Below are 14,828 nucleotides of genomic sequence, written 5' to 3'. Positions count from 1 at the left end.
AGAAATTCCTATTTAAATTAAAACTTCCCAAGCTGACTACACATACCTTTCTCCTACACTGGTGCTTCTGACAATCACGCATCTTCACACACTTGGTTTCACACAGGTAAGATTTATGACATGGCATTCTTTTTGTATGCTTCCCACAGCGACAATGCTTTTCTACTTCCTGGAGGAATAAGAAAAATTCTATTAAAAATTATTTATTTTTTTTTACTACATTGCAATTGTAAAGATAACTACAATAGTAACTTTATTTGTCAAATATATTAGAAAAAGAGAGAGAGGCAGAGACAGGCGGAACTCCCACCCACTGTGGCACAGGTCTCCTCAGTGACCCCTGCCTTCCAGGTCTGCATGGGCAGGGGCTGCAGTCAGGGGCCAGACAGGGATCAAGTCCAGGCATACGCCAACACTGTGCCTGCCAGGCTAAATGCTGCTCCACCCAAAACTTTAAACAGCAAATCTGTGTGGAAGGCATTTCCGCAGCCAAGCCAGAATTTCCTAAAATACTTTTTTTTCAAAAAAAAAAAAAGGACTTCATGTAAATTTATTCTTGAATTTAGTAGAAATCTGATACTAATTTGTAATATATATATATATAAGTTACATCTAGCCTTAATAACACAACAACTCTGCATGTCTTATTTGCATAAAGAACAAAACTGGATTATTCAAGAAGTTTGTTGATCTGGGAGTACAGACAAAACCAAACTGACAAATACAAATCTGAAGTCCAGTCATTTTTTTTTTTTTTTAAAGATTTATTCATTTTTATTATAGCCAGATATTCACAGAGGAGGAGAGACAGAGAGGAAGATTTTCCGTCCGATGTTTCACTCCCCAAGTGACCCGCAACGGGCCGGTGCGCGCCGATCTGAAGCCAGGAACCAGGAACCTCTTCCGGGTCTCCCATGCGGGTGCAGTGTCCCAATGCCTTGGGCCGTCCTCGACTGCATTCCCAGGCCACAAGCAGGGAGCTGGATGGGAAGTGGAGCTGCCGGGATTAGAACCGGCGCCCACATGGGATCCCAGGGCTTTCAAGGCGAGGACTTTAGCCGCTAGGCCACGCCGCCGGGCCCATTTTTTTTTTTCTTTCAATCTTCAGCAAGCCTAACATGTCCCTACTCTGAACATCTTCTGGAAACAAGCACTGACCAAGAAACACATTTAACAAAGAGCGCTCAAACTTCACTCAAACAGAAACAAACAAAAGGTAATTATTAGGTTTGACTGTTGGCATACTCTCTTCTTAATAAATATTAGGTCATTGAACTCAAACAGGCCATGATACAGATTACATGACAGCATGTAAGGGAAAACAGTCACAGGACAAACTCATCTGTTACAGCAGGATGTGTAGTTTACAAAAGGAATCAGTATGGGAGATGACTAACTTGTCTACATGTTTCACAAGGACCTCGGTGACAACGCTGCGAACATCTATGGATTCCACATTCAAGCACTTTGTCACAACTGTCTCCACAAGTTGGGACATCTTCTGTACAAGGCAAAGAAAACTCTGAAGGAAAGCAAAAAAGTCAACATTAATAAGCTAACATTATTACACAGCATTAAAAAAACAGCCATGTTGCTTAGTCTCCATAAAAAATAACAGTTCTTTGTACTAGGCATTTTTATGTCCAAAGAATTATTAGAAAAAATAACTTAATTGAAAAATTTCATGAGACTCCTATCTGTGAAACTTATTCTTTTTAAAAAGAAAATTTGACACATGAAAAGTTATTCTCCTCAAGAAATGCATTTCTATGGGCTACTTCAAAAACATTTATCTGAACAAATCAGGAAGATTATGTGAACTTCTATAAAGAATTTCCATGAAATACAAAATTATTTCTAATTACCTTTAACCTAGAGAAAAACTTTAGACTTTAAAATACTGTGAAACCCAACTTTAAAATAAACATGCCATGACAAGTCTTAGAATTCACGTTACAAATACACGCATTATTATTTGCTGAGACACCTAATGACAACAGCACAGCCTCCCCACTGTCAACACTGCCCAGCACAGTGGCACACTTGGTACAAATGATGAATCTACGCATCATCATCCAGAGATGACGGCTTATGTTCCTCACGGTGCACATTCTATGAGTTCAGAGAAACAAATAACATATATCAACCAACATAGTATCATACAGCATGGTTTGTTATAGCAAACACTGATCTTTTTTCTATCTCCATGGTGTAGTATATTCCAGAACAGCTTACAGTTGGGAGTCCTACAACAACAGCTTTTTCATACTGACTTCTTTCCATTTAAAGACAGACATTTATGTTGCTGTCACATCTTTGCATGGCTTGACAGCTCACTTCCTTAAAACAAACAAAAAGTCTTACTTGATTTCTGACATGGACAGGACCTTTTGCCAGATCGAGGACATTCTCCACAAGCACCAACGTGGCAAACCCGCTCACAGGTATGATTAGCACATGGCAGTGTTTTTCCACACACCTGAAATAAAAGGCAATTTGCACTAACAAAAAGTCTAAAAGGTAACAAAAACTCTGTATAAAAATATACGATCACAAGGGTCTTGTAACACCCATATTACTAAACTTCATACCTTACATGCAAGGGTACTTCAAAAACTTTGTGGGCTGGGGCCGGCACCACAGTGTCGGAGGCTAAGCCTCCACTGCATCACTGGTATTCCACATGAGCACTGGTTAGTGTCCTAGATGCTCTACTTCTGATCCAGCTACCTGCTAATGGCCTGTGAAAGTAGCAGAGGATGGCCAACCCTTTGGGTTCCTGTGTCCATATGCAAGACCAGAAGAAGCTCCAACTCTCGGGTTTGAATTGGCCCAGCTCCAGTCATTGCAGCCATCTGGGGATGGAAGATCTCTCTCTCCTCTGTAATTCTGCCTTTTAAAAAATAAAATAAATACTTATTTGAAAGGCAGAAAGAGAACTCTTTCATCTGCTGGTTTACTTCCCCAAATGACTGCAATGGCTAAGGCTGGGTCAGGTTCAAGATGTCAGGAATTCCATCTGGGTTTGCCAGTTGGGTGGCAGGGCCCATGTGGCTGGACTATCTTCTGTGCCTTCCCAGGAGCATCAGCAGGACGTAATGGGAAGTACAAAAGCCAAGGTACTAACATCATAATTCGTACCTAACAATATTCACCCAATACTAATTCCTAAACTTAGCTTTTAAATTTCATTTTAAATGAATTCTGAAGTTTGTGAACATGAAGTCCTTTGTAGGTATCACATATATGTATACACACATGTGTAGACACGTACGTGTATGTATACCCACACACTTCCTATGCACTAAAGAGTAAATTTTAAACACAAAATAAAGGAAACAAAGTAAATTCAGTTTTGTATAGCCATTCACCAAAGACTTCCAAATTGCAATAAAACCCTGACAATTTTAAGACAAGCAACCTACAAAGTCAATCTTACCTTTTCAATTGGATTAACTCAAGGAGGGACTACGCAAGGGAGAGAAAATTAGCAAAAGCACTGACTGCAAAATTCAACCAGTAGGTGTTAATTTTGAAAATAGTTTCTAACAAGTAAAACATTTAAATTAGAAAGCAAGACATGACATACTTCACCTGAGCTGACAGTCTGCCTCACCTTTTATTCAAGTAACCAAATTTCTAGTTGTTTACATTTTCTATATTTAATATTCACCACCTCTCAAACTATAAATGCACTTACTTGATCACAGTGCCACTGAGGGCTTGCACAACTTCTTTCAGCTACTTTTTTGCCACAAATGCATCTCTGTCTACTAACTCTTGGACACGGTGGACAACTTCCTAAAATCAAAATGATAAAAAAAAAAAAAAAAAAAAAAAAAAAAACAGAAATATTACAGAGACACTAGAAATCTGCTCAAAGTTTAGACACCCTCCCCAGAATGGCATCTTACCTGCATGACAAGGATGTTCACATTTATGCTGTCCACAAAGCAACTTCTGCCCACACAGCTGCTGGCAGGACCACTCCTTGGCACTGCACCTGCGAGGGATGGGTTTTGCCTTCTTACAGTAGCAAGTAGTCGTTACCATCTTTGGACAAGGAGGGCAGGGACCTAAATTAAATGAGACAAGAATTCAGAAGTCAGAAATCAAAAATTTTAATTTCTATATTTACCAGCAATTTCTATAGCTTCATATACTGAGCATTTCAACACATAACCCCTTTCAATATTTTCTTATTGAACACTTAAAACTCTAAAGTCAGCTCTTGCAATTTTTCACTTCCATACATATAAGCAGGCACAAACAATTTAGATGTGATCTCTAACTCACCCGGATGACAGAGGAGCAAACACTTATGGCCGCAAGGAGGTCTGAATTCTCGCTCGCATACTTGGCCGCAGGAATGAGGCACCAGCCAAGGGTCTAAAGGTGGATCCTCCACTTTTCCACAGTAACAGTAATACCTACTTGGAGTTTCTGACCGCTTGTATTCAAACCTGCATTTTGGGCTATAAAAAAAATGAAATTACTGAAGTTAATTTTATGTTTAAAAGTAACAGGAAATACAGAAAAATAAGTAGACTTAGTAGCACACATAGCATGTTCAATTAAGTCTATGTTAAGGAACTCTATATTAGCAAGCAACCAAATCATTTTCAACCTTCTAGAACAGCTTAGCATAATATAATTTCTTAATATGAGTGGATTTATTTTACACCTGCACTCCAAAACATAGTAGCCAGCAGTCACATGTACCTAGCAAGCACCTGTAACATGCTGAGTGGTTGTAACTAAGGAAGGAACAGACTTTTTATTTTATAACTTTCAAAAATTTAAAAAGCCAAATGTGATTAGTTGCTGCACATACCTAGGACATTTCACAATTCTAAACACCTGAATAGAACCCAACCTGTGAAAGCTACACAAATACGTGCTAAAGCTGAAACTTTTAATCTACAACATAAATAAATTTTGGTACTGGAAGAGTTAGCCTGCAGTTTTAATACAAACTCACTTGAAGCTCAAGACAAATAACTTCACTGTCAAAAAATGTTGGATTCTTTACCTTCCCAAATGAGTAGAGCTAGTATTCTACACAACACTTCCCGATTTCTCCGATACCACACACAACATATTTTCAACATCCTGACAACTGAAACCACATAAGTATTTTGTCCAGAAACCACATAAATATTCAAAACAAGCAAAAGATTTTCATACTTATAATTAAAATAACCAAATGCCATTTCTTACCTGTAGTAAATAACTGGCATTTCGTTTTAAGAGTTAAAATTTCTTTTACTAACAGGAAAAACTCCACCAGTCCTTTTAGCTAGTGTGGAGGGAAATGCGTGTATGAACCAACTGAGCCTAGGCCGCTAATCAGGAGCTCAGGGCACCTTCCCAGAGCCCATCGGCACTGAACAAACTGTTCTCCTGACAGCAGTAGTGAAAATATATGAATTTTTAAAACATAACATATTGACAACAGCAATAAGATGTTGACTTGTGCTATGTATTTTTCATAAACAAGCAATATCACATAGTAGAAATATCTATGTTAATTTTTAGTTTCCGCAAAACACCTAATTTAAAGCCATTATTTTAGCTCCGTCTTGACAAGGATTAAACAAAAGTAAGTTTTCAAATCTCATTGGAGTAATTTACTTTCTTTAAAAGTATGAATATAGGGGTCAAGTGCTGTAGCCTAGTGGCCAAAGTCACCTTGCCTGTGCTGGGATCCCACATGGGTGCTGGTTTTAATCCCAGCAGCCCCCCTTCCCATCCAGCTCCCTGCTTGTGGCCTGGGAAAGCAGGAGAGGACGACCCAAAGACTTGGGATCCTGCACCCCCCACATGGGAGACCCGGAAGAGGCTCCTGACTTCTGGCTTCAGATCAGTGCAGCTCCAGCCATGGTGGTCACTTGGGGAGTGAATTAGCGGAGGGAAGATCTCTTCCTCTTCCTCTCTCTACATCTGACTTTCTAATAAAAAGATAAAATAAATCTTTAAAAAAAAAGAATAACTAAGTCCCTTAAAAGGATAATTAAGAAAATGCTCTGCAGGCAGAAAAGTTAACTCTGTATGATTTACTAGTCAGTTAAGGAGCAAGTAATTATAAAAATTGAAGACCAAACATGAAATTGCCAAAAGCAACTTACAGTATTAATTTTTATTTCCTGTACAACTATAACCCAATTAATTAGAAAAAAGTTACCAAGGCCAGGGATAATCTTGCTTTCCAAAATCATCATCCATCAAAGATGAAACGAGAAATTGGCTGTCTTTGGCCCACTTTTGGATACAAGGCATATGAAATATACAGAAACATCCTGAACAGCTCCAAACCTATGACACAGATGTCAGAAATAAATATATATATTACTTTGTTAATTCCACAAGACTGTAAAATGAGCATCACACTAAAGTAGCTTCAAAAGCTACCTATAGATTAAAAATAAGACCTTCCTGTGAATAAAATGAAAAAAAAAATGTTCTTGATAAAGGTGTACTTAAAAATACAGCGCTTTAAAGGAAAAAATTATCAGTTACTTCAATTCATTCAAATATAAATAATTGTGGCTAACATTCTGAGGGATCTTCAAGGTTTACATATGTTACATAATTTATATCTTTAAAAACTAGCATATACCACATGACTGATATGTAATTTTCTAGTTTTTCATTATAAACATTTATCCTTACCAAATACATTCATATAATATGCTATTTATAAATGTATGGTACAATTGATACACCTTAAATTAATTTCACATTTTATCGCTGAGTTCTTTCCAACTATAAATAACACTGCAAAGAAACCCTTCAACACAAACATGTACATAGACCTCTATATTGCCCTTCTGTTATATAAAGCTTACTCATCTAGTGCTCAATTCTGTAAATGGTGTGAGCAAAACTATATAATGGAAAAATTATATAACTGAAAAAGATTAATGACACTAAATTAATTTTAAGACCTGCTGATATTTTGATGTGACAAAAATCCCTTCTTTTTCCTTATTTTACAACCACTTGATGAAGTGTGTATTACATTGCACAAACTAGCCAACATCATCCAAAAAAAAAAAAAAAAAAAAACCCAGCAAGTGAATTTCTTAGCTGGAGCTTTTCCTAAAGCAGTACTTGAGCTACAACCTGGATGTGACACCCAGGGGACCAGAGGACAGAAGAGAAAATGCCTACACTGTTGCTTCCTTTTCATGGGCAGCAGGCTCAGCCCTGCAGGGTGTCCTCTGAAGTACCACGTAAAACCTGCCCTGGATGACCTCAGCACCGCTCTCCCAGAGAAAAGGATGAGACATTCACCACCAATTCCTCTGCATGGACTGTGTCCATGGACAGGATACCTTCTCCCTCCCTACTGCTTCTGTACCACATCGATGTAGTGGCTAGGTTATTTCTCAAAGAAAAATTGCTGAGATGAAAAAACAAAAAACTCACATGTACAAGAGTCTAAAGATGCTGTCTGTACAGGGACACCACTCACATGCACTCAAAGCAGAGTAGGCCAACCAGTGTGACCTGGGGACCAAGCGCACCTGTCTCTGCTATTCTATGCTATCCAACCTGAGCACACTCCACACTCATCTGTCCCAATTTTCCTTATGGAGGCAAAGCAGCTTTAACACCAGTGGATTAATCTAGGGTCTGAAAGTTCAAGCTATCCTGTCATTCTCCTTAATTGCTCCTTTGCTACTTTTCTTCACAGATTACTTCTCCACCAGGCCAGAGCTCCTCTAAGGACAGGAGTTATGTCTGAGTCTTTCTCCCCTACTGACCTTTGCCACTTCCCATGATGCCTTCAAAGCAGGAGAAGCTGACTAGCTAATGACACTGTCAAATGCTTCCTTCAAGGCAGGGACTGTAGTGTCTTTTTCAGGCCCAAAGAAAGTAAAAATGTGGTACATTTTAATGCTTCATATTTGGGGGTTTCTCCAAGGCACAGACACTAAAAAGGCTTTATCAAAATGACATGTAAAATTGGTGATTTTCTTTTTAGATATTAATAATCCAAAAAACACTGCAAGCTCATTTAGAGCTAACTTTTTAAAAATCAGTTACAGAATAAAGGGCCCAGTGCAGAAGCCTAGCAGCTAAAGTCCTCGCCTTGCCTGTGCTGGGATCCCACATGGGTGCTGGTTTTAATCCCAGCAGCCCCCCTTCCCATCCAGCTCCCTGCTTGTGGCCTGGGAAAGCAGGAGAGGACGACCCAAAGACTTGGGATCCTGCACCCACGTGGGAGACCCAGAGGAGCTCCTGGCTTCAGATCAGTGCAACTCCAGCCATTGTGGCTACTTGGGGAGTGAATCAGTAGATGGAAGATCTTCCTCTCTGACTCTCTTCTTCTCTATATATCTGATTTTGCAATAAAAATAAATAAATCTTTAAAAAAAAAAAAAAAGAGTTTGAGCAGAACCCTTAATTTCAAAAAAAAAAATCAGTTACAGAATGATCCATATACAAATATTCACAATCCATATACAAGATACTCAAATGGGACATTTTGAATAAAAATATGCAAAATAATAGTTAAGTATCACGAATATAATACAGGCAGTTTTAAGAGATACTAACATAAAAAAACTTACTGCTTGGTTTCTCTTTACTGAAGCGATACAAATCAAGCACGTCATTGCCCCTGCTTGAAAAGCATCATTTACATACTGCTTTGTCCGCTCTAACTCACGGGTATCTCCGTCTGGAACGTTTATAAGTGAAAAATCTCATGTTAAGTAACATCTTACAACAACACAAACTTAAAGAGTACTGATTCTGATTCTGCAAAATGTTTGCAAAAAAATGGATTTTTAAAGGCGTAAGTTTATTTTGTTGCAAAAAATTCTGAAAGTAATGCAAGCACTTTCAAAATGAGCACTTTCTATGAACTCTTTTAAGACACCTCATAGCACTACCGCATGTAATAACTGTTTAGCAATAACAAATTGCTGTGCTTATAAGGTAGCTCTAACAAATATATATACAGTTCTAAATCGTGTCCAATTTAGCATCTACCTTATATAAAATGGAATTTATGAATAAGATTAGGCTTTTGAATAAGATTAGCCAGTGTAATGGCTCAATTGGCTAAAACTCCTCTTGCAAGCACCAGGATCCCACATGGAAGCTAGTTTACATCCCAGCTGCCCCACTTCCAATCTAGTTCCCTCCCTGTTTATGACCCGGGAAAGTAGCAGAGACTGGCCCACAGCCTTGGGACCCTGCACCCGCATGGGCCAAAGACTAAACAAGTAAAAAGAGACCATTTTTTAAAAAATGACTTTTTAAAAAAGTTATAGTAGAAAATCTCTATTAATCAAGCTCACATTAAAACACACTACATATTACAGCAAACAGACACACAGCATATACTGCTGCACAGGAACTACTGCATATACGACGGTGAGTACCCAAGATCCACTTCATCCTAACCACTTCAGCGTAAAAAAGAGCCTAAGACCCTAACATATTGAAGAGTGTGATGCGCAGCCCACAGCCAAGTCAAAGACAAGCCAGCCTGCTGAAGCTTTAGCGTCAAGGCTCTCAACCACTGCATGCGCCTTCTTCTCCATAAGCAGGTTTAAAGCAGCAGTCTAATCTCTCTTGGACCACCTCTGCTCTTACACAGAAAGTGCTGTCAACTCTGCAATAGCTCAAAAGTAAACAAGGTTTAAACCTAGCTCTACCAGGCCAGCTGTGGCATAGTAAGTTACAACCCCCGCTGCAGCGCCAGCACCCCACATAGGGGCCACTTGGAGTCTGGCTGCTCCACTTATGATACACCTTCCTGCTTTGGCCTTGGAAAGCAGCAGAGGATGGCCCCAAGTCCTTGGCTGCCCCGCACCCATGTGGGAGGCCTGAGGAAGCTCCTGGCTCCTGGCTTCAGACTGACTGAGCTCTAGCCGTTGTGTCCACTTGGGGAGTGAACTAGTGATGGAAGATCGTTCTCTCTGTGTCTTCTTCTCTCAGTAACTCAGCTTCCAAATAAAAATAAAATAAACCTTAAAATAAAAGAATCTAGTTCTACCACTTACTAATTATTTAAATCTAGGAAAGCTGCTTTTCTCTAGAATTGTTTCCCACACATTGTGTAGGTTCTCTTGTTCCAACATGACCCTAAACCAAGAAAAAGTCAATGCAAGAGTATAAGCACAAACTACTAATATCAATACATGTAAGGTGGTAAACATCTACAAACATATTAAAAATATTAATAGTACATGGGGGACAGTGCTGTGACACAGAGGGTTAAGCCTCTGCCAACAGTGCCAGCAGCCCACATAGGTGCTTATTTGAGACCAGCTATTCCACTTCCCTTGCAGCTCCCTGCTAATGCGCTGGGAAAACAGTGGAGGATGGCTCAAACACTTTGGCCCCTGCATCTATGTGAGAGACCTGGAAGAAGCTCTCGGCTCCTGCCTTCAGCCTGGCCCGGCTACTGGCACTGCAATCATTTGAGGCTGTTTGGGGAGTGAACCAGCACATGGAAAATCTCTCTCTGCCTCTCCCTCTCTGTAACTCTGCCTTTCAAAAAAAAAAAAATCTTATAAGAAAAAATAAAGATACTAAAATTTAAAAATGGACTGAAGACATACTTAACATGAGAGAAAAGAGCGAAACAAATGAAGACGAGACTGAAAAGAGTATCCAAGTTCCAGCAGCTCTACCCCACGCCACCAGGGACAGTGTGTCCTGGCGTGTCTCTTGGGGGGCCCTGGAGTCCCCTCCCATCATTCCCTTGAAGGACTCATTAAACACAGAACTCCTAGCCATGGAAGGGTCACTGCCATTCTGCTTGCTTTTCAACATGATTAGTGTTGAACAACACGGAACTCAAATAGCAAAATGCAGAAAACTCCAACTCTATTACCACGGCCACATGCTCTTTCTTGAGATGCAAAAACTATTCCACATGGAGTTACACCACTATCAAAAAGTGTCAGGAACAGACATACGTCACCAATGTCAACATTTAAAGGCTCAGTACCTGTCTGAGTAGTGTATGTTATAAATGTATTAGCAACTATTTTTCCTTGTTTTCCTTCAAAGTCTTCATCTCCTTCTTCTTCAGATGAGGAACTAACATGTTCTTGAACAAGCTTTTTGGCTGCAGCTTGATTAGCCTTCTTGATCTCCTCAAACTTCTTCTGAGACATTAGCTCTGTTTGAAAAAAAAAACACAAATGGCTTAATTTCTGCGCGACAATCTCTCAGAAAGCACCAGTGATGCAGTCACACAATACTAAACACATGTTTGAAAGCCTCCTTGGGAGCATTCTATCTCACTGTAATCCACAAGAAAGTCTCTCGAAATTTCTTATGGCACAAACAACGGACATACCACAAGAAAAACTTTCGCTTGTGTAAGTATCCTGTTAAATTTAGCAAACTGCTATACAAAGAGTGACCAATAAATCAGAAAAATACAAACAAAGCAATGAGAAGTATCAAAAAACTTCAAATAATGACAAAAATTAAGTTGGGGTATTCTACAAGATCTTGCCCACAGGGATACTGAAGAGGAACTGGGAGCTGTCAAAACTGGGGAATGGATTCTCCTCCAACAACTTAGGTTCCCACACAGAGTACTTCCTGCTCACCAGCTACGCTGACATTCTGCTTCCTACAAGGCTCAGGAACTTTACCCTTTATCGTGGGCTTTTTGACAATTTCTTGTGATCACAACAAGGAAAGTTTATCTAACATCAACCTGCACAAAAGTTAACATGGAAAACGCGCTTTTACAAATTGATGCAAAACAAATGTCAAGCAAGTTTTTGATTCATTCCTTCTCTATTTAAGATTTACTTTTATCATTTTACTTGGTTAAAGGACAATGCAAAACTGAGTATCTCCTATCAGGCTTCAAAATTCTTGAGAATAAGGACCATAGGAATATTCTACAAGCATGAAGTGTTAATCCTCTCTTACACATGGCAACCAAAGTCTAAGAAAGCAAAGGAACCTACTGAACTGATATGATTTTATCAGTGTCCAAACTGAACTGCAAATTTATTAAACTCCTAACTTAAAAGACTTTATATTAAAAGATACTCACTCTTACTATTCAGTGTATGCATACTTTAAAATGCTTCATCGATGTTGTGGCATAGCTAACAAAGCCACAACCTGAGATGCCAGCAAGCTTATGGGGTGCTGGTTCATGTCCCAGCTGCTTTATTTCCAACCCCACTAACAGCCTGTGGAAAGCAGCAGAAGATGGCCCAAGTCTGGGCCCCTGCTCCCCTGTGTGATAACTGGCTGAAGCTGCTGGCTGTAACAGCAACCATCTGAGACGTGAATGAGTGGGTGGAAGATCTCTCTCTTATCTCTCCCTCTCTGCAATTCTAACTTTGGAAATAAAGAAATCTTTAGAGGGAAAAAAAAATGTATTTCCCTCACGAAACATTTTCTTATTATAACCAGTTTGGCTGGGGATTATCAATCAAAACAGGCTATTTCAAGTAAACCTTGAAGTAAACGTACACAGCACTTAGCTAGCAATCTGAGTACTGAAAGAAAGGTAATGTCAATATTACAGATTCGAAACTTCACTAAGAGGATGAGTCAGCAATCTATGTACTTGAAGACATGTAAGAACGGGCAGGCATGGTAGCTTTGCATATAAAGCCACCATCTACAGTGTTGGCATCCCATGTGGGCATGCGTTGAAGACCTGGCTGCTCCACTTGCAATCCTGCTCCCTGCTAACAATGTACCTGGGAGACAGGGAAGAAGCTCCAGGCTCCTTGCTTCCGCCTGGCCCAACCCAGGGAATTGTAGCCATTTGGGAGTAAAGCAACAGATACAGACCTCTTGCCCTCTGTCTTCCCCCCACCCCCATAACTCTGCCCTCAAACCAATAATAAGACATTTCTTAAAAAAAAAAAAAAAAAAAAAAAAAAAAAAAGACTTATAAGACAAAGGGTTGAATTGGAAAGAAAATAATGAAAATATTCATAACCTGATAAACACATATATTAACATCACCTTAAGAAAAATTAAGAGAACCTGACAAGCTTTCTACCTGTTCATCCAATCAAATATCAACTAGCAAATTCCTGCTTTACCTTGTCTACACACAAAATCCAAAAAGTGCACCAAAACTGCCCGTACTTCTCCAAACTGCAGAGTTCACCCAGCCACCTTCACACACTCAGCTGCTCCCAGCCAAGAGACGACCACCCAACTTGTCTCACAGCCTAGGACAAAGCCGGCTTGGGAGCACGATTCTGCTGTGGTCCCACCCACCCCCCAGAAAATCCTCCTAAAACATACAATCCAAACACAAAAACGCAATAGTTTAGCAGTTACTCCTGTGGCCCTGGCAGGCTGTGGTGCGCGCGTGTTTCAGAATCTTGGATGAAGGGGCAACACCACAGAAAGGGAAGAGAGACCCACCAACCCCACCCACGGGAGTGAGGCACCAGCACTGGGTGCCTCCAGGATATATACACCAGGCGATCAGGGAAAGCAGGCTGGGAGAGCTGGCCCGGGACGACTGCTCCGCTGCAGGAGAGGGCCCGGCACGGGACTGACCCAGGCCAGGTGACCTCAGTCAAGCACAACACTGCACTTGAACAAGAAAAAGTTGTCTGCCAGATCTTTCTGAGATTTTTTTCCCAAACAAGCAAACGCTGACCACCCCTTCAAATTCAAAGCCCTCCGGCTACCAAACAACGTTAGGAACCAAGTCAGACCAGAGGCCACAACTCACGACTCTAAGAAGCAAGAGAGGGGCACTGTTAAGTTCACCAAGGTTAACAGACCCACTCAAAGGATAGACATCTGTCTAGAAGACGGAAAGAAATCAGTTGTCCGAAAGAGTGGAGAAGGGTGTTCCCCGCCCCAGCCCGACCATGGACTCCCCGAGGATGAACGGGGGTTGGGGAGCGGACACGACCGGAGCCCGGGGCCACAGCAGCCCGGTGGGCTCGAGGACGGGCGCCGCGCTCACCGCCGCCCGCCGAGGTCTGCAGGGCTTCGGATCCCGCGGGGCTCTGCCTGCTCCCAGCCGCCGCTCCGCCCGGGCTGCCGGCCGCACCGACGGCGCCCACCGACCCCTTCCCGCGGCCTCCTCCCGCACCGCCGAGAGGGACTCCATTGCCAGAGGCGGGGGCAGCAGGGCCCCATCCGCGGGCTCGGCCCCGGCCACCGGCCACCTGGCGCCAGGAAGCCTCCATCCCTGCAAGAGAGAAGGGGAGGGAGAAAAAGAGCGTGAGGAGCCTGAGAGCCGAGGGGTTTCGCGAAACCGAGAAGCCCGGTTGTGAGGGGGTCGAGTGAGGCGGGTCCCGGAAGGTCGCGAGCCTCTCCGTCCAGGAGGGCGCGTCCCACTCCAGCCGGGTTCGGAGATGGACAGAGAAGGAAGAAGTGTAGGAAGGGTTAGGGACCGCCGGGGGGTCAAGGAGCATGCAGCACCGGAGAGAGCCAGCCTCCGGGAAGAAGGAAAGCGTCTCCTCAGCCTCAGTAGGAGTACGGAGCGACGCCAGCACCAGACTGACCCTGAGGTGCCCGCGGGGCCAACTGCTGTAGCAGTCCCCACGGAAAGCTACGTCTCCTTACCGACGACGCCCGCCCCCAGCGACTACAACTCCCAGAATCCCGCGCCCGCGGCCCGCGGAACGCGTGGCAGCCCTGGCCGCTTCCCGGAAGAGAGTATCTGCAGCGCATGCGCCCACCTGGGCCGGCCTTTGAAAACTACGATTCCCGGCGTGCTCTGGGGCTCCAGAGGGGTGGGCGGAGCTGAGGAGGGCAGCTGTGAGGAAAGAACGAAAGTGGAAACAGAGTTAGAGGAGGGTAATTGGAGCAGCGAGGGAAAGCGCCCTCTTATTTTGCTAGAG

At 42.1% G+C, this 14,828-nt stretch overlaps 1 protein-coding gene across 3 annotated transcripts in view; it reads right to left on the bottom strand.

Moving 5' to 3' along the window:
* Nucleotides 1-14,568, bottom strand: part of NFXL1 (nuclear transcription factor, X-box binding like 1) — a 37,373-nt gene extending 22,805 nt beyond the window's left edge. The window contains exons 1-11 of one of the 3 annotated variants that reach the window (XM_058670141.1): nt 14,551-14,568; nt 13,946-14,173; nt 10,976-11,149; nt 8,580-8,689; nt 6,185-6,315; nt 4,297-4,475; nt 3,915-4,076; nt 3,701-3,801; nt 2,365-2,479; nt 1,398-1,522; nt 47-169 (exon numbers count right to left, since the gene is read on the bottom strand). In XM_058670141.1, the coding sequence (XP_058526124.1) occupies nt 47-169; nt 1,398-1,522; nt 2,365-2,479; nt 3,701-3,801; nt 3,915-4,076; nt 4,297-4,475; nt 6,185-6,315; nt 8,580-8,689; nt 10,976-11,149; nt 13,946-14,171 (1,446 nt within the window). In that variant the 5' untranslated portion in view covers nt 14,172-14,173; nt 14,551-14,568. Of the gene's footprint in view, nt 1-46; nt 170-1,397; nt 1,523-2,364; nt 2,480-3,700; nt 3,802-3,914; nt 4,077-4,296; nt 4,476-6,184; nt 6,316-8,579; nt 8,690-10,975; nt 11,150-13,945; nt 14,174-14,406 lie in introns of all 3 variants that reach the window. The other 2 variants (XM_058670139.1, XM_058670140.1) reach the window with 2 other exon arrangements.
* Between the last annotated feature and the right edge of the window lie 260 nt (nt 14,569-14,828).

This window comes from Ochotona princeps, chromosome 11 (genome assembly GCF_030435755.1).
Source record: "Ochotona princeps isolate mOchPri1 chromosome 11, mOchPri1.hap1, whole genome shotgun sequence".
NCBI lineage: Eukaryota > Metazoa > Chordata > Mammalia > Lagomorpha > Ochotonidae > Ochotona > Ochotona princeps.
The sequence above is the reverse complement of the archived record's forward strand: the minus strand, read 5'-3'. Positions and strand labels throughout refer to the sequence as shown.